The sequence below is a fragment of the Ambystoma mexicanum genome, chromosome 2p, assembly GCF_040938575.1.
Source record: "Ambystoma mexicanum isolate Mex_15411 chromosome 2p, UKY_AmexF1_1, whole genome shotgun sequence".
NCBI classification, from domain to species: Eukaryota; Metazoa; Chordata; class Amphibia; order Caudata; family Ambystomatidae; genus Ambystoma; species Ambystoma mexicanum.
In genome coordinates, this window is record NC_090923.1 from 1,385,753,605 (window position 1) to 1,385,772,294 (window position 18,690).

General features: G+C 48.6%; 1 protein-coding gene across 1 annotated transcript in view; it reads right to left on the reverse strand.

The window, feature by feature from the left end:
* LOC138567523 (D-serine dehydratase-like) overlaps nt 1-18,690 on the reverse strand; it is a 516,199-nt gene that overhangs the window by 67,687 nt on the left and 429,822 nt on the right. The window contains exon 6 of the mRNA XM_069645796.1: nt 2,457-2,646. Within this exon, the coding sequence (XP_069501897.1) occupies nt 2,457-2,646 (190 nt within the window). The remainder of the gene's footprint in view (nt 1-2,456; nt 2,647-18,690) is intronic.

An 18,690-nucleotide genomic window follows, 5' to 3' on the forward strand; every position in this document is an offset into this window, starting at 1 on the left:
CCATAAGCGTTTTATGCTGAGAAAGCGTGTTTGAAGGGCGAAAGTTTCAGTGTAGTGAAGAGGGGAACAACAGGAAGAGGAACAGAGGCGATGAGGACCACATGGAAGAGCATGTTCGTATTGATGAGGTGAAGGAGGAGGGAAGTGAAAGGAGGGGACGTAAAGTGAAGAGAACGAGAAGAAATGAGCTGGAAGATGCGAGGGAGGGTGGAAAGGGTCCAATTGTTATGAAGCACTGAGGAGAAAGCAGGTAAGGCACAAGAGTAAGAGGGAGATGAAGCCAGGAGACAAAGGGCATACCCAGAGGTACCTGGCAGTGGGGCACCTGGCAATCCAGTACTAGCCGAGAGTGTGCAGAGTCTGCCACCAGCACCCCATGACCTGCAACACAAGATGATGTCTGGTGCCGCCTAACCGAGGAGTGGAAGCATGGTCAGCCACCCAGGACCATTCAAGCCCAATAGGTGGAAGGGAACAACTAAGAGTCACACATCCTGACGATTCCATGACATGGCAGCCACCTGCCAGGACAAGAAAGAAGTGCATCAAGACACCTGAAACCACACAGTCATTTAACGGCCAGGAGGCAGAACCAAAGGGAAGAGAGGGATGGATTAGGCAAGTGGAACTGACCATTTTTGGTTTCAATTGTTTTGCCACATTCCTACACCGAGTCCACCCGAGGCTCTTGGTACTCCAGTTGTGTGTGGATTCCTCGGGCGCGACAGCCTGCCCCACCACCTGACACCTGGAATTACATGTGAGCCCAGGCTAGGCAGTTGGCGAACATTTCTGCAGCTCGTTCACCTTACCAAGCCAGCCTTGCACCCCTCAGTTCCATAAAGGCGCACAATGTGTCTTTCCCTACCACAGCTGGGCTTGGAAGTCCCAGGATTAAGACACTTGGTTGTGTGTTGGGGTGGAAACTATGCAAACAATCGTCCACGCTTCAAGGGAATGCTTGAGCACATGTCCAGGCCATCACTCAGCCACAAATGTACAATCCACTGAGTACAAAGTATGTGCCCTCATGGCAATGTTGCCTTTGGTTATAGGCCTTCGACAATTGCCCTCCTTTTTTCTGCACTCTCATCTCTTTGAGCTGCACCAAGTCTAAAAGCATCTACTACGTAACAAACACTACCCTCTCCCAAACCTTCCTGACATCGGATGTCCAGTTTTCCCGGCTCTCACTTTTCCCTGCACCTCCATCCTTTTTTTCTTTTCTTTCCTCTGCACACCAGGATATGAATAGGGACAAACTACGCCACTTAAAGAACAAGCTTCTGCTCTGTGAGACCCAACAGTGTGACGAACACATTACAATTTGTCTAGAGAAAGCACAGTCTCCATGAAGAAGTAACAGCTGAAAAATAAGGCCAATTCTCAGAGATTCCGTATCCAGTGCCATAATTCAATAAGAAAACAAAGACCCAATTGCCAACCACAGGGAGAGCCAAGTGCAAAACGTACTGGTTTTCAGTCATGCCACTGGTCTACGATATACAATACACAGGGACAGTCTATGGACTAAGGAATAGCTGTGAACCACAGCTTTAACTGTGGGAAGGATGTGTGCAAGAATACTCAGTGTGCTGCTATGCTGACCCTAGAACTTGAACCTAGACGGTGGCTCAACAGTACGCTAGCCCGCGGCAGGTACCAGCTTCTTCGTTATTAAGTAGCAGTCACTGTACTCGCGCTATCAAGCACACATATAAAAGCGCGTAGTAAATGTCTTCTCGTATTGGTCGGCAAGCAGTTTGTTGCCTAACAGAATTAAGTTAACCAAAACCCTAAATAGGAATTCTCAATAAGAATAAGAACTTTGGTCCAAGTGAAACAAGAATTGTTCTACATTTATTTAAATAACAATAAAACTAAGTGTAGATATAGTAATTGTTGATATTCATGTATTCAAAACCCAGCACAATGTTTACTCAATTTGGGTAGTGTGCCCAAGGAACCTAGGATTCTGTTTGGTTTTTACGATAGGTGTATTCGCATTACACTTAATGAATTCAAGACACAGGGCCTCAATACAAGTTTGGTGGTCCGGAAATAAGGGTGCCGGTAGCAATGTACCGGCCCCCTTTCCAGACCACCAAATTAAGAGTCTGCCGGTAGGGGCCTGGAACTCCCAGCTGGGAATTCAGGCCCCTACGGGCAGTGTTTTCACTGAAGCACCAGTGACCCCAGGCCGATGGAGTCCTATGGGACTCCACAGGAATGGGGATTTACTGTTCCACCGCCTGCCATAATATCGCGTGGCAATGGGATGTCAGGCAGCGGAAATGGTGTTACGGGGTCGGCGGTAGCCCGCCGCCTACCAGCAGGTTCTACTGCCGACCCCCTAATAAGGCCCACAGACTTGTTATTTAAAAGCACTGTTAGTAGTCTATTTATTCTATGACCACGATTAATCATATAGATGAAATAGCAACAGCCATATTTACTTCAAGTCAGGGTGTCCCTCAATGATGGCATAGCCAGACGGAAGCTTCCCCAGGCTGTGTAAGCTTATCCCCGTCCAACCACAGTCTACCAGCAGCTCGTTGCGATGTGGATAGTGACCAATCACCCTGGTCAGCACCCGGACGGCGATATCCTCCATCTTGCAGGAGCCTATCATCATCTGCTGAGCATCTGAGGACAAGAGAGAGAGAGAGAGAGAGAGAGAGAAAACAGAAAGTATTAAAAGGCTTATATGCCATGTAAGCAGATGACAAGGGGTGGAGGAGAGATTAATCTTCCATTCACTCCTCTTCTGCTAACATCTTAAGCAATAATGTGTCCCAGCACAGTACAGCATCCCAGCTGGCACTAGGTGAGGTGGGTATGGGATACATTACTCACTGTTATCGTATTTCTGATGCTTGTATCTGCTTAGAATCACATGCTGTGCATAGGCCGACATCTAGTGGAAGCTGCAGAGTATTACAGTTGTTGTTTTCGAAACTCGGAAAGGGACGTCGACAGGGCATGCCAGTAATACTATCCCTAGTGTGACGTCCACTGTACCTATGATCCCTCACGCGTCGTGGTCCCTCAGATTATTTTTCTGACATGAGGTAGCATGAGGTGTAGCGCGAGTACAGTTGTATCCAAGCAGATACGTATCAGACAAGCTCATAAGCATCCATGCGCCTTCTCTCCCAGGGGAGGAAGGGTGTGTTGCATGTGAATCTAAGCAGATACAAGCATCAGAAATACAATTACGGTGAGTAATGTATCCCTTCTGAGGCTTGTGGAATCTTCTTAGATCACATGCCGTACATAGATCAGCAAGCAGTGTTAGAAGAAAGAGGTGGGATGTGAGAAGGTTCATCAGCAAATAAGTGTCTTAGAACTGCTTGTCCCACTTGTGCATCTGTCTTGGAATGAGTGTCAATGAAGTAATGCTGAGTGAAAGTATGAATTGAGCTCCATGTAGCTGCTTTGCAAATACTGTCTGAGGGGACATTTGCAATGAAAGCCAGGGTGGCTCCTGTGCCTCTAGTCGAGTGAGCCATGGGCGTAAAAGGCAGTGTTTTATCTGGTAGGGAATAGCACAGTTGGATACATCTGACTATCCACCTAGAGATGGCATTTTTTTAAATGTGGTCACCTTCTCTGCCTGGCGCTATGGAGACAAACAGTTGATCTGTTTTTCTTAGCGGTCTGGTCTTGTCTACATAATAGAGGACCACCCTCCTCACATCTAGTGTGTGGAATTTCACCTCAGCTGAGCTGTTGGGTTCCTGGAGGAAAGCCAGTAGCTCAATTGACTGGTTAACGTGAAAATTGGAGATTCATTTAGGGGACAACCTAGGGTGAGTACGTAAAACCAGCTTGTCTTTGTGTACGACAAAGAAAGGATCCTGCACTGACAATGCTTGTATTTCACTCACTCTTCTTATGGAAGTGATAGCCACTAAGAAGGCGGTTTTGTAAGTCAGGTGTTTTAGACTAGACTTGTGCATTGGCTCGAAAGGGGGTCCCCCATGAGCTTAGCGAGTACCACGTTGAGATCCCATCCTGGCGGTGGGTTAGAAATAGGAGGGTGGTGTCTTTTTACTCCTGAATGCCTTGATGACAGGTACCTTCCACCATGACACCTCATTATGGGAAGTGGTGTAGGCTGATAAAGCTGCCAGGTGGACCTTTAGGGAGTTGAATACTAACCCTGCATCTAGTAAATGGAGCATATAAGTTAGAATGTGGGAAGGAATACATTCAATGGGGTTGATTTGTTTAGACTGGCACCAAATTATAAATCTTCTCCATTTGTCAAAGTAACAGTGTCTAGTATTTGGTTTTCTTGATTCCTTCAAGATATCCATGGATCACTGTGGCAGATTAACATGGCCAAACTCTATGACTTCAGGAGCCATGCTGCCAAGTTCTTTGAGTGGGGCTGCGGGTGCACGGTTAGTCCCTCCTGCTGAGCGAGTAGATTGTACGGGCATGGGAGTTTGATAGAATCGCACATCGTCAGTTTGCGCAGATGTGGATACCATGGTTGTCTTGCCCACATAGGAGCAACTAGGATAAGCGTCATCGGTTCCTTGTGGATCCTGTTCACCACCTTCCTCATGAGAGGTGTTGGGGGGAAAAGCGTAAGCATATTTCCCTGACCAGTTCATCCATAGGGTGTTCCCCTTGGAGCCTGGCTGGGGGAACCTGGACGCGAAGTCTGGGCATTGTCTTGTTTTCGCTTGTAGCAAATAAGTCTATTTATATGATGTTATGCTAGAAGGCTTTTATACTACACCAAATCACTACCATAGTAGTTTCAGTGCACCTAGGCTGGTCTGTTGAATGGCACACTATGTTCCCCACCAGGGGCAGCTCTACAGATAAAGGGTGTATCGCCCACTTTTACTCCATAAAAATAGGCAAATGCCTTTCCCTGCAGCCCCCAATTCCATGGATATCTTTGGACCAGTAGTGCATGTAGCACAAGAGTAAGAAATTACTATTACTGCCTGATCAGAAGAAGTAAACATGCATCTTTTGATGTACATGAGTAAGCAGGTGCAGAGAAATAATTATTACAAAAACATTTTTGTTATCCTGTTAAAACATTTTTACTCGCTTATACAATACTCCCATTGGGAAATGGACTTACATGTTTACTCCCCAAAAAATAATTTTGCTCCCAACTTAAAAAAATAGGGAGTAAAACACTACCACTTCAAAATCTTACCTGAAGCACTGGCCAGGGGTATCCAGACCGCAGTCTGCTGGAGGAAAGAGCATGAGCAAAGCGAAAATGAGAGGATGGGAAAGTGGAAAAGAGATGCTACAAACATAAAAGAGGGAGGGATACAGTGGGGAACAATGTATTGTGGTAGCATGGGTGCATGTCGGTCATGAATGGTGGACCATAGTTTTGCAAAAGAGCAGTGCAGGATATGTCCTCGAGCATTGTGAGAATTGGTTTGTGTTTCCATGGCAGATTTTCGAATTTGGAAGTTAGTGGCTCAGGAGAGAGTGCGCAGGCAATCCTGGATGTTTGGTGGCTTATTTGCCCAGGCAACTCCATACATTGTAACACAGGTCAATGAGATAAGTTTGTCAAAGATAAGAACAGACTGTGTACAGAGGTCAATGTTTTGGTAACAGAAAATATGGGACTAGAGTGGTCCAACTAGCACAGTGTTCAAGAGATTGTGTGAAAGGCAGCTGTGGGAGTATGATTACCAGGGTGGGTAGGGAGAGAAGGGTCAGTTGTCCGTCCTCCTGCCTGTATGCAGTTACAGTTTGACACCCTTTTATGTAAAATGATGACAGCAATATGTCTTTGGCCCAGGGATGTCATGCTGTTAAGCCTTCCACAAGACCGGGTGTCCGAGAGCCTGGGTGTGTTGAAATCGTGCAGAAAGGAACAGAAGAGCACATGCCCTTCTGCTTACTCTCAATGCCCCGAATGGCCAGACTGTATAGACAACAACGCTGGGAGGAACTACAAGCACTTTTAAATGTGGGTGGGCATCGAACTTTGGACCTATGCCAGCAAATCCGCAGGCCGGGTTCCTGCAAGATCTTGAGAACTTCTGGACATTCATGGGGATGGTCATAGTTGTGCGAGAGGCAGGATTCTGCTTGTGCTCAGGTTGGCTGGGCTTTTCTGGGAGTTCATCTGCATAATACAGCCTTGTATGACCTCCTCAGTCTGGGGCTGCAGTTACTTTTTCCTGTTAATAGATAGCAGTGTAGGTCTCTTCAGTCCAAAGGGGGTGTAGAGCCTGCGTACCAGCGACCATTTGCAGGTGCACCTCAGGTGTTATGCCCCTTTTCATGAACTGAGTGCCACGCATCTGTGTTATGTATTTATTTGGGCATTTTGTGGAGTACTGCCTCCCACCGAATGCCTGCTTAAAACAGTTGACATTTGGCTTCAACATGAAACGAAGTAACAAAGGATAACATCACAATATAACATCACATACCACTTCCTAAACAGCTACTGCCACAAAATGCAGAGGTAAATAAAGAAAAAATAATACAATAAACGAGTACGAAAAATGAGCAAAACGCCCTTGCAAACCAAGAATATTGAAATTCAGTTACAAGATTGCAATTGGGAAGGGAGAATGAAAAATTAGAAAAATATACAAGGATGAAACAGGATTAGGTTTAGATGCAGTGATGAAAGAAGGAACAAGTTACTTACCTGTAACTGTTGTTCTCCAGCATGGGTCTGGCATGGATTCACATGCTCATGAATATTCCCCGTCGTCAGGCCGGGAATCCTCGGTATAGAAAAAAATCAATATCAGTTTTGTTTCTGATCTGTCTTTCTTAGTAGTAACCAATCACTGGTTTCTGGGTCATACTGCCCCCAGCCAATGACTGCCCTCTCCCTAAGCCCTGCCTCTGGCAGCCATCCTCAGATTTGGTAGCACGTAAAGTGGCAGTATGACCAAGTGAAGAGCCGCAGAGGGGTAGGCGGCAGGGTTCGCATGTGAATCCATGCCAGACCCATGCTGGAGAACAACAGTTACAGGTAAGTAACTTGTTCCTTCTCCAGCATGGGGTCTGGCATGGATTCACATGCTCATGAATAAGAGAATACATAGCAGTACACACATGCACAACCACGGGACACCTTGAGCAACAGGCTCAACATTAAGCAATACAACAACTCAACATTAAGCAACTCTTACCTCCTCACCAGGCTCACCTTAGGCGAACAGGTTGCGCAGCACTGCTTGGCCGACCCTGGACTCCTCCCTGGAGTCCTGATCGACGCAGTAGAATCTTGTGAAGGTGTGCGTCGACCTCCACGTCGCAGCCCTGCAGATGTCCAGCAGGCGCACACCAGACAGGAACGCCGTGGTAGCAGCGATCGCTCTGGTCGAATGGGCTCTCGGACGGCCGGGCAGCTGTCGGTTTGCCAACCGGTGACAGTGCATGATGCAGCCGGAGAGCCATCTGGAAATGGAAGTCTTCGAGAGAGCCTTCCCTTGATTCACAGTCCCAAAGTTCACAAACAGCTGTGACGTCTTCCGAAAACTCTTCGTGCGGTCCACGTAGAACTTCAGCGCTCTAGCTACATCCAGCGAGTGCAAAGTCCTCTCGGCCGGCGACAAAGGCGACGGGAAGAAAACTGGCAACACCAAGGGCTCGTTGAGGTGGAAATCCGACGGCACCTTGGGCATAAAGGATGGGTGTGTCCTCAGCACCACCCTCGTGTCATGAAAAGTCAAGTATGGAGGCTTGCAAGATAGGGCCTGGATCTCTCCCACTCGTCGTGCGGAGGTGATGGCCACGAGGAAAGCTGTCTTCCATGACAGGAACTTCAAAGGTGCCGAATGCATAGGCTCGAATGGGGCCCCCATGAGCTTGGTCAGCACCACATTAAGTTCCCACGCCGGGGAGGAGCCTTCACCGGCGGGAATGATCGGAATAGTCCCTTCATGAATACTTTCACCAGGCGATGAGACCACAAGGACGCCCGACCCGTCGTCCTGGTATATCGGGAGATTGCAGCCAGATGTATTTTGATGGAGGCGTGAGCCAGTCCAGCTTTGGCCAGCGACAGTAGGTACGGCAGTACTTGAGGGGCTGTAATCCGTAGAGGGTTAATCTTCTGTGCACGGCACCAGACACAGAACCTCTTCCATTTATGTCCGTAGCACTTGAGAGTTGAGGACGCCCTGGCCTTTGCAAGAACCTCTCTGCAGTCGGCCGGGATGTGGTACCCTCCAAACTCTAGTGCTGCAGGATCCAGGCCTGCAAGTTCAGCGACTCCGGGTTGTGGTGAAGAATGGCGCCTCCTTCTCTGGAGAGAAGGTCTGTGTCCGTCAGCAGCTTGACTGGTGGGGACGTTGACCAGTCCAGAAGGTCCGGGAACCAGATCTGTCTCGGCCACGCCGGTGCGACGAGGATCATCCTGCACCGGGACCTCTTGAGCTGGTTGATGAGCCGGAGCAGCAACAGCAGCAGAGGGAACGCATAAAGAAATAGGCCGTCCCAGGGGAACGAGAAAGCATCGCCCATGCTTCTCAGCTGGGGGAACCTGCTGGTGAACCTCTGGCACTTGGAATTCATCGCTGTCGCGAAGAGATCGATTTGGGGTTCGCCCCATCGTTGGAAGAGTCGATCCACTTGATCCTGGCGTAGTTCCCACTCGTGTCACGAGCGCAGCTCCCTGCTGAGTGAGTCGGCATTCGTGTTGTTTATTCCTGCCAGATGAAGAGGCACCAGAAACTTCCCTTGGGCGACGGCCCAATGCCACAGATCCTGGGCTTCCTTGGATAGGGCCGGGGACCTGGTTCCGCCCTGCTTCCGGATGTAGAACATCGTGGTGGTGTTGTCGGTGAAGATCCTCACCACCTTGCCTTGAGGGACGGAAGAAAGGACCTGAGGGCCCAGAACACTGCGCGGAGCTCCAAGATGTTGATGTGGAGAGTCTTCTCCTCCGGGAGCCAAAGGCCTCTCGTGTGAAGATCTCCGGAGTGTGCTCCCCAACCTTCCAGGGAGGCGTCCGTCGTCACCGTCACCTGGTGAGCTGGGGTCTGAAAGTCCATGCCCGCCGACAGATGAGAGCGGGTACCCCACCACCGGATCGCCTGACGGAACGTCTCGTTGAGAGGGATCCTGTCCCCGAAGCTGCCCACCGACTGGATCCAGCGGGCGTCGAGGAACTCCTGTAAGGGTCTCATCCAAAGCCTGCAAAGGCGCACCAGATAAATGCAGGAGGACATCATCCCGAGGAGGGACTTGATAGATCTTACCCTGGCCATGTCCGTGGCCAGCAGACGCTGCACCTTGCCCAGAATGGTCCTGGTCCTTTCCTCCGACGGCGAGGCTAGCCGCGCCACTGTGTCGAGCTTGGCTCCCAGAAACAGGGCGGCTTGCGACGGAACCAGGTGGGATTTTGGAAAGTTGATGGAGAATCCCAGGTCCGTGAGCAGCTGGACGGTCTTTGCAGTGTGTTCCACGGTGAGCTCTCTTGTCCTTGCCCGGATGAGCCAGTCGTCCAGGTAGGGGTAGACGTGGATCCCCTGTAGGCGCAGCCGCGGCGCCACCGGTGCGAGGCACTTGGTGAACACCCTGGGTGCCGAAATCAATCCGAACGGGAGGGCCTTGACCTGGTAGTGCCGCCCTTGGACCACGAACCTGAGGAACTTTCGGTGTCTTTTTAGAATGGGGATGTGGAAGTACGCATCCTCCAAAGCCAACGACGCAGGAAATCGCTCTCCTCCAGCTGTCCCAGCACATGCTGGAGGGTGACCATACTGAACTTCTGTGCCTTGATGTACTTGTGCAGTCGTCGTAGGTCCAGGATGGGTCGCCATCCTCCTGCCTTCTTTTTTACGAGGAAGTACCTTGAGTAAACTCCGGAGCCCCGAAGCCTCTTTGGGATGAGCTCGATGGCACCCTTCTTGAGCATCGCCCTTACTTCCAACAGTAGTTGAGGGACGTGATTTTCCTTCCTGGCCACGGGTGAAACGCAAGGGCACTTCTTCTGAAACTCGAGGGCGTGCCCTTGGGCCAGGGCGTCCAGCACCCAACGGTCAGTGGAGATGGACTCCCACACGCTGACGAACCTCGCCAGCCGGCCTCCCACCGGGGTGCTTCGGCGGGGGCCCGACCCCACGGTCAGTTCAATCTTGTTTGGAGGCCATCCTTGCCCCTTTGACCTCCTTGTCGACGACGACGGGCACCACCTGACTTGCCGTGTCCCCTGTAGGCTTCCTGGGACGAAGATCTTGCCGCTTGGCGGTAAGTGGAGGAGCCACTGCCGGATCCCTTGGAGGCACCTCGTCTGCCTCCGGAGCTCCGAAAGGACGGCTGTCGTTGTTGGAGCACTCCCAGTGCCCGGGCAGTCTCTGTGTCTGTCTTGATGGCCTGAAGGGACTCATCAACCGCCTTCCCAAACAGGTTGTTCCCGTCGAAGGGCATGTCCAAGACCTTAGTTTGTACGTCCTGGCGGAAATCTGTGGCCTTGAGCCATCCTCGTCGTCTCAAGCAAACGCCATTGCCCAACTGACGGAAACCGGTGTCGGCGATGTCCGTTGCCACCATGATGGCGTGGTCCGAAGCGATCTCCCCCTCCTGTAGGATTTCAAGGGCCTCAGCCCTTTTGACGTCCGGAAGGAAGTCTAACAGAGGGGCGATTTTGAACCACAACTCCCTGTCGTAGCGGGCTACGATAGCCAGGGCGTTGGCCGCCTTGATAGTCATCGCTGCGGATGAGATGATCTGTCGCCCCATCGTGTCCAACTTCCTGCCCTCGCCGTCCGGCGGGGAAGTTGATGTCGAGGCTGATGCCCCCCCAGCTTTCTTCTTTGCTGCTCCGAGACGACCGAATCCAGGGTAGGTTGTGCCCGAAGGCACAAAGGGGCAGCGTCGGGGACCCTGTACTTCTTCTCGTACTGGTCCCTCTTTGCCAGTGCCGTGGCAGGGTTCTTGAGGAGGGCGAGCCCCTCATCCCAGATGTCATCAAGAAGCGGTACGGCGAGGACCGTCTTCCTTTTAGCCTCGCGCTGTTGGTAAAGGAACCCTTCTTTGTTCTTTTCTTCTGGGCAGAGCTGAAAAAGCTCGGATGCCCTGGAAATCATGGCATTAAAGGATCCAATCTCGTCGGGCGGGGACGCCCAAGCAGGGGGCGACGGGGGACACGTCCCGTCGTTGCCTCCGTCATCATCTGTACCTGTCGTTGCCGTGTCCGTGCCTGTATCATCCCCGTGGGTAGTAGACCGGGGGGAAGGCAGAGCAGGCCGCAGAGGTGGGAGAGGTGGCGTAGGATGCGTCGTCCTCCTCTTATGCGGTGGACTCTCCGAAGGTCCTGGCTCCGGCTCCCCCGTCGGGTCTGGCTCAGGTACCTCCGTTGGGGGAAGGGGCAACCTTGTCCTCATCTCCGAGCATAAGGACTGAATCGCTGACAAAATGGCCGCTGAGGTGTCCTGCGGCACCGGAAACGACGGGCGCGAGGGCTCTTGAGGAGCCTTGTCGGCGACACCGTCGCTCTCGTCGTCACCCTCGTCGGGATCCCTCCCGATGGGCTGGGCCTCTTCCACGACTTCGATGAGCTCTTCTTCAGAGGTCGTGTCCGTATCCACGATGGCCATCAGCCCCTCCCCCACCTTCTCCAACGAGGACTTTGTGGGGGTCTTCTCAATGGGCCTGAAAGACGACTCCCTCCGCTGTGGCAGGGAGACTCTGGGTCCTGAGGGCGCCTCCACTGGTGTAGCTTCCACAGGCTGAGCCAGGGCTGCGGCGACATCCTCAATCGAGGTCTTAGCAGGGTGAATTAAGGCCATCGCCACCTTCTGGACGCCTGGGGCCTTCACTTTGGGGGGAGGGTCCGAGCCTCGCTCCCCCTCTGCCTGAATCTTCGAGATCGACCAGGGCCTCTCCAGAAGCTTCGCCGGGTTCTCGGACTTCCTCTTACCCGAGCCAGAGTGTTGGCTCGTGGTTGATGGTGCCGGGGAGGATGCGCCCTGCCTGGCAGCCAAGGAGCCCGACCGTTCGGCGCCCCCGGTGCCCGCGGTGCTTAGCCTTTTGTTGGGCCCCCGTCGCCGGGGCACCCTCATAGGACTTAGAAGACCGCTCGGACTTCTTTTTCTTCTTCTCACCTGACGGGCTCTTCCCTTCCAGCCAGTTGGCGAGACGGAGGTGGCGTTCCTTCATGGTCCGCTCCGACATGTTCCCACAAAATGCACAGTCCTTCTCCTTGTGCGTCTTGTCCTCATGGAGACAGTAGAGGCATAACAAATGCTCGTCCTCCTTGAAAACATTCTGAAGCTGGCATCCAGGGCAGGTCCTGAACAGCTTCCCGGGCGTCGAGCTTCCTTTCTCCTGGGCCATGTCCGGGGTAGGCCTCAGAACTTCTGGAATCCTCCAAAAGCGTAACTCGACGAAATCTTCACCCTTGAGGGGTGTAGAAAACTCTGAAACGGATCCCCGTTGATCGGATGTAGAAACGGTGGAGCTTGAGGCTCTATTTAACCGAAAAAATGAGAAAAATCTCCTGAAAAAGCACGAAAACGCAGCAAAAGCTCGAGAGCTACAGCATGAGGACTCCCAACACTTGAACGTGCGGTAAAAATCTGAGGATGGCTGCCGGAGGTGGGGCTTAGGGAGAGGGCAGTCATTAGCTGGGGCAGTATGACCCAGAAACCAGTGATTGGTTACTACTAAGAAAGACAGATCAGAAACGAAACTGATACAGATTTTTTTCTATACCGAGGATTCCCAGCCTGACGACGGGGAATATTCATGAGCATGTGAATCCATGCCAGACCCCATGCTGGAGAAGTGGAAGTCCAATCAGGATATGTGTCTGGGGAGAGCGGGTGTGGCAGCGACACAAATTCAAAGGAAAGGTGTACATCAAAAGCACAAATTTAAGCTAACCCTTGCATTTGAGAACAAAAGACACAGACCCATATTGCGCAATATGTTTCCACAGCATAATTATGACATGGCGTAGCACAACGTAACAGTGCAGCATACCAAACCTCTGACAGCTTAACATGGATAAGCAGGGCAGAAAGTAGTGCAGAGAGGTAGCATAGCACACTCACATAGAAAAACACGTCATAGTTTAGCATAATAAACAAATATGATTATAATCCTGAATAAACCCACTAGCCCACCACATAGCTAGCATGTCCCAAATAAGATATCAGTGCGAGTCCTGCAAGCAAACTTCTAGATTTTAGGTCTGTTTCTCTGGAGCTTGACTGTCGAAATGGGAATAGAGATCTGCAGTGGGGGGTGGGAGGGAGGCCCAGAAATCAAAGACAAGCGGTCTCCCCCTTTCATGCCTTTCCTTCATTCCACCCTGGCAAATGATCTTTCATTTCACTACGAGGTGCTAGCTCCTGACTTCAGGAAGAAACATTGGGTGCTCTTTCTGGCAACTTCCTGTTCTTCCCTGGATATTTCTGCAGCCTGGGTGATGGTCGAGTCTCAGGCTCCCTCATCATGGCAGCCCGGGTGAAGCGAAGCCATCGGCTGCTGCCATGCAGAAGCAGACCAGGTGAAGCTTCAGCAGCCCACCTACTGGGAAGCCAAAGCCAGCCGCAGGCACAGCAGTGAATATCACTGCATCCCCATTACCATGGGGACGTCACCTGAACTTAAGATGGTGGCGTGTGGATGTGGCAGTGATGTGGGCTGGCCCCACGGCAAAAGGACTGTCCAGAACAGTTGAAGTGGCTGCAGAGCAGCTTCGAGTGTGGGTAACCCGCCCCAGCCTATGGTGGACACCTCTGAAGATTAGAAGAAGACTGCGGGTGCGATGGTGAGAGCAGGTGAGTCCCTACTCAGGCAGTAGGCCATGCAAGGACAGAAAAAGGAGCGCAGACTGCACGGTGAGTGTGGGTGGCCCCATGTGGTGGATGGGGACATCCAGAAGAAAGTAGCAGTGGGGCCAGCCCCCAGATTCATCAGGGGATAGGCCCCTATCCAGCCACCAGAGACAGCCCTTTAAGGTACTGATAAAAGGGTGGCTGACTGCAGCAGTCACCCCTGTGTATACATATGGACCAATAGATGAATAAAGACAATGTGCTCCAACTACTTTTTCATAAATTCACAAAAAATAATTTTATTTCCTCACATAACATGATATAGCAAAATCAATATCTAAAACAGAGCTCATAACTTTTATCCCATCATTCATACACTTTCATACAAGCAAACTCACAACATTGTTTCAAAACAGTATCATAAACAATGTCACCATATCACACAATTAAGTACATATACTGTGATTGCACCCTTTCTCATTGACAGGTGTGTCCCTCTGTGTCTATTACAAGGAATCTAACAGTCGACATGCGTTTCGGTTGATATTGGACAAAGCATAACATTTCTCGCCCTTCAATTCTTCAACCTTTGTCAGGACTGAGGACAACTACACACTATGTATTGCCTCGCAGGTGTATTGGGTGAGCAACGTGATCCCAACTGCACAGCTGTTGGAAGGGAGTATACATTTTCTGGGAATAGATCCCATATAGCCTCTGTCCGGATTTGCGTTAATTTGTTTGTGTTCTTATTAAATCTTGGGCGCTTTTTCTAGTCATCCAATCATCATCTCATGGGTTTTTAGAATGATCATCAACTTGGTGATGAAACTCCTTACACAGATGTAAGATATCTCTGATGTTTAAAGCTAATAGTATTTCAAATGGCTTCTAGGTCACTCAGCGCATTGTGGCTCTATTGTCGGTGTGCTTTAAATAATTGTCCAATTGCTTACACAGATGTAAGATGTCTCTGGTGTCAGGGCTAATAGTATTGCGAATGACTTCTCTGGTCACTCCGTGCCTTGTGGCTCTATTATCAGTATGCTTTAAATCACTATGCAATTGCTTGCTACTATTGCAAATGCCGGCTCCTCAACAAAGCGTTTTTTCTCTGTCGTTTGACGACCCTGGTTTCATGCCCCGATGACACACGTCCTTTGTCAGGAAACAGAATTTGTGTTCCATTACCAAGCACTTTGATACTAGTTTGGTACTGGGTGAATACTGGAATTGCGTAACCTGGGAGTAGACTGGGTTTGGCCAAAAATGAGAATACTGGCATTACCAGACTTGGGATATGCAAACTGGGAGTATAGTGCCATTGTCAAACTTGGAACATATTGGAAGTGGGCACAGGTGGAATATAGTGGGGTTGCAAAGTCTGAAATATGCTGGGCGTGTCAAATGGGGAATTCACTGTGGCTGTAAAGTTTTTGACTAGATAGTTATTTTCAAACTGGCAGTGCACTGGAATTGTGCAAACTGGGACAATATTGGGGTTGTTCACCTCACAATAAAATAGGGGTTGTCTAACCCTCTCACAAGTAAACAAGTCAACACTTCACACGAGAAATGTCAAAAATGTCCTCATTTTTTCTTGTAGAAAATATTAGCAATTCAGAAAGAAATTCCTCAGTCTTCCCTCTCCGGATGATAATTTTTAATTTTTTTTTTATTTACTTGTTTATAATCAAAGCACAATTTGATTTTTACAAGAAGTCGTTTCACATAAAAGAAACAGGCATAGGAGTATAGAATACAGATAAGATGGAAAAAGAATCGTAGTTGAAAGCAGATAAGCCGTTCTTTGCCAAGAAAGGCAAGAGTAAAACTGCGGTAAGTGATACTGGCTTAATTGGCAGTCTGTTGGTAGTCTAAGTGCAGCTTCCAGCATCTTAACTGCCGCCGTAGACCATTTTGTTTTTTCACCTGAAACCAGGCGGCACCACCATGTGTCTTCCTCTCGGAGCGATGCGTCATACATCAAGGGTAGCAGGTCTCGCAAATGCGCGGTTTTAGCACAGTTCAAAAGTAGATGTCTTATGGTTTCCACCGTTTCCGTCTCTGAACATAGTCTGCAATTTCTTGACACTGATTTAGTCCGGATAGCTATGATTTCTTGAGTTGGCATTTGGTTGAATCTCATTTTCATAACTATTTTCTGCAGTCTTTTGTTAGGGAATTTTATACAGTAATTCAGAGGTAAACTCAACGTGTTTGTTGTTAGGGGTATGTGAGCAAGTAAATTATTTGCTGCTGTTGTCTCACACGTTTGGATCCAGTCTTCTTGGGCTATTTTTGTCTTTATCTTATCAGGATTTTGCATGAGATCCTCAGACGTGCAGGCCAAGTCTGACAGCTTTTTTGTGAGTTTGTGCTCCCACTTGTTCAGTGCGTTACAGCGTCCTTGGTTAAGTTCTACCTGAATCAATTTGTATATCGGAAGAGTGTCTGGTGAAATGATTTTCCAAAGGAGTCTCATCTGACTTTGTTCGACTGATGCTTTCAATGATAACAGGCCCAATTCACGTCTGATAGCTGATATTGATGATGATTTAGGAAGGCCCAATACGGCTTTCCACAGGAAAGCTTCCAATTTCGGCCATATAGTATCATGAATATTCAAGGCCACGTCCATACCGTAGGTTACCGATGGAATCACCTTTTGTTTATAGAATTGAATTGCAGGTAATAGGGAAAATTTCCCATATTTCCGGTCTACTAGTCTAGTTTGGGTTGTCAATGTTTTGATTTTAGCCCACAGCGCTAAATGGATTGCTTTTTCCGATCTTGTTGAGTCAATCATTATTCCCAGGTATTTTATACTAGCGACGGTCTCTACTTTCGTATTATTCAAATAACAGCGTCCGTTGTCTGTAGTTGTTGATCGACTTTTCCCCATGATCAAGATTTTGGATTTGGCGATGTTTATCTCCAGATCGTTTTCATATATGTATTTGGCCAAGTTGGTTAATTGGCGCTGAAGGCCTATTTGGGTCTGGTCCATGAGGATCGGGTTGTCTGCATAGAACTATCTTGATATTGGGGTATTGCCCACTTTGGGTGGGAAGGCTCTTACCGCTGGTTGAGTATGTTGGAAATCTCCCATAAATGCAATAAAGAGAGCCAGGGCGAGCGGACATCCCTGCTTCACACCGCGTTCCGATGAGAACTGGTCCGATAGCATTCCTTGCCTATTTAGACGGACTCTGAGTTTTGTATCCGGGTGCAGTGCAATCACCGGATCTAAGATTTCCGCAGGACAGTTCCAATTGGATAATTAAATAAATGCATTCATGATAAAGAATAAAGACACTTTTTTCTAGCAACTAAGATAAACAATAACTTCTCGATATTTCTTCCTTACTTTCAGCAATGGGTTCACTTTTTCGATTGAGAACGGTTGCTTTTCCGAACATTTCAAAATTGCTCATGTGTCACCATTGTTAAAAAAAAAAAAATCAATCTAGATATGAAGTACATGGCCAATTACAGACCTGTCTGTTCTTTACCAGTGTTAGGGTAGTTCATCGAGAGAACAGTATCAGACAAATTGAACAGGTGGATGTCCGATCAGAACCTGTTCGCACCCTTTCAATCTGGTTTTTGTACAGGGTGTAGAACGGGAACAGCCACCCTGCACATTCTTGATGATATGTAAAGGATACTGGATGATGGCCGTTCCTATTTACTCATTTAATTAGGTTTATTGGCAGCATATGATACCATTGATCATAGTGTTTTGCTTGAGGCACCATTGTACAGGATGGGAAATAGAGGTCACGTATTCCAATGGTTTTACTCTTTTTTGAATGTCAGAAAGCAGATGGTGGTGATAGGTCAGAATCGCTCTGAACCATTCTGTACTCCGTAAGGCGTTCCTTAGGGCTCCATTTTTTTGCCATAACTTTTTCATCTTTCTACGGAGCCTCTGGGCAATTTGATTTCAAGGTTCGGCATTGATATGCACCAATATGCAAATGATACACAATTATATATTAGAATTTCTCCTGAGAAAGATACATCGTCTATAGGTGAATGCCTTGCTGAGATTGAAGCCTGGATGTCGGATCACTTTTTAAAATGAAATACGTCTAAGAATTTCTTTTAGTGTCTCAGTCTGGTAATGAACCTCTTTTTCCAAATTGGTTTTTAAATACGAACATTTCAGGCTCACAATCAGGATTTCCCCAGTTGGTCAAGACGGTGGGTTTTATGCTAGATTCTCGATTCACTTTGATTCCACATATCAATGCAGCTGTGAAATCCGCTAATATTCATCTTTATGCACTGTAGGCAGTGAAACCTTTTTATTTCAACATGTCATTTTCTTATTGTAATCTCTAGTTTTAGCACGCGTTGAGTGTGGAAATTCAATTCTCTCTGGTATTCCACATTCTTGACTTGCTCCTGTAAAGGCTGCCGTTAAAGCAATGCAGCAGCCCGATAGCTGGTGGGAGCGTGGAACTTTGAGCACATGATGCCGATCCTCGTTTCTCTGGACTGGCTTACACTGGAAGTGAGGATTACCTTTAAGTTATTATGCATCACCTATAAAGCAATCCATTGGCAAAACCACATGTTTATCCCATCTGAGGAAGCCTGGCTTACAAGAAACAGGAAGACATACAAGCCTGGGTCAAATTATAGAAAAGAGTGGTATAAAGGACTGCTGAAAAGCTACTATGAAAGGGTTAGAAGAACTAATCCAGAAGGTGGCAAGAGAGTATTTAAAGATTTCATAGAGAATTTTGGAATAAAGAAGAGACGTTTTCCAACAGTCAAACTAGGAGAGGGGAGACATTCTCCTAGGCTAATTTAAGTTAGTTAAAATAATGGTAGGTTCACTTAGAACTAGATTTGAACGGTGGAAATATTCCTTTAGGACTTCCTGATCACTGACAAGCACCTTTAGCCATTGACATAGGCAAGGATG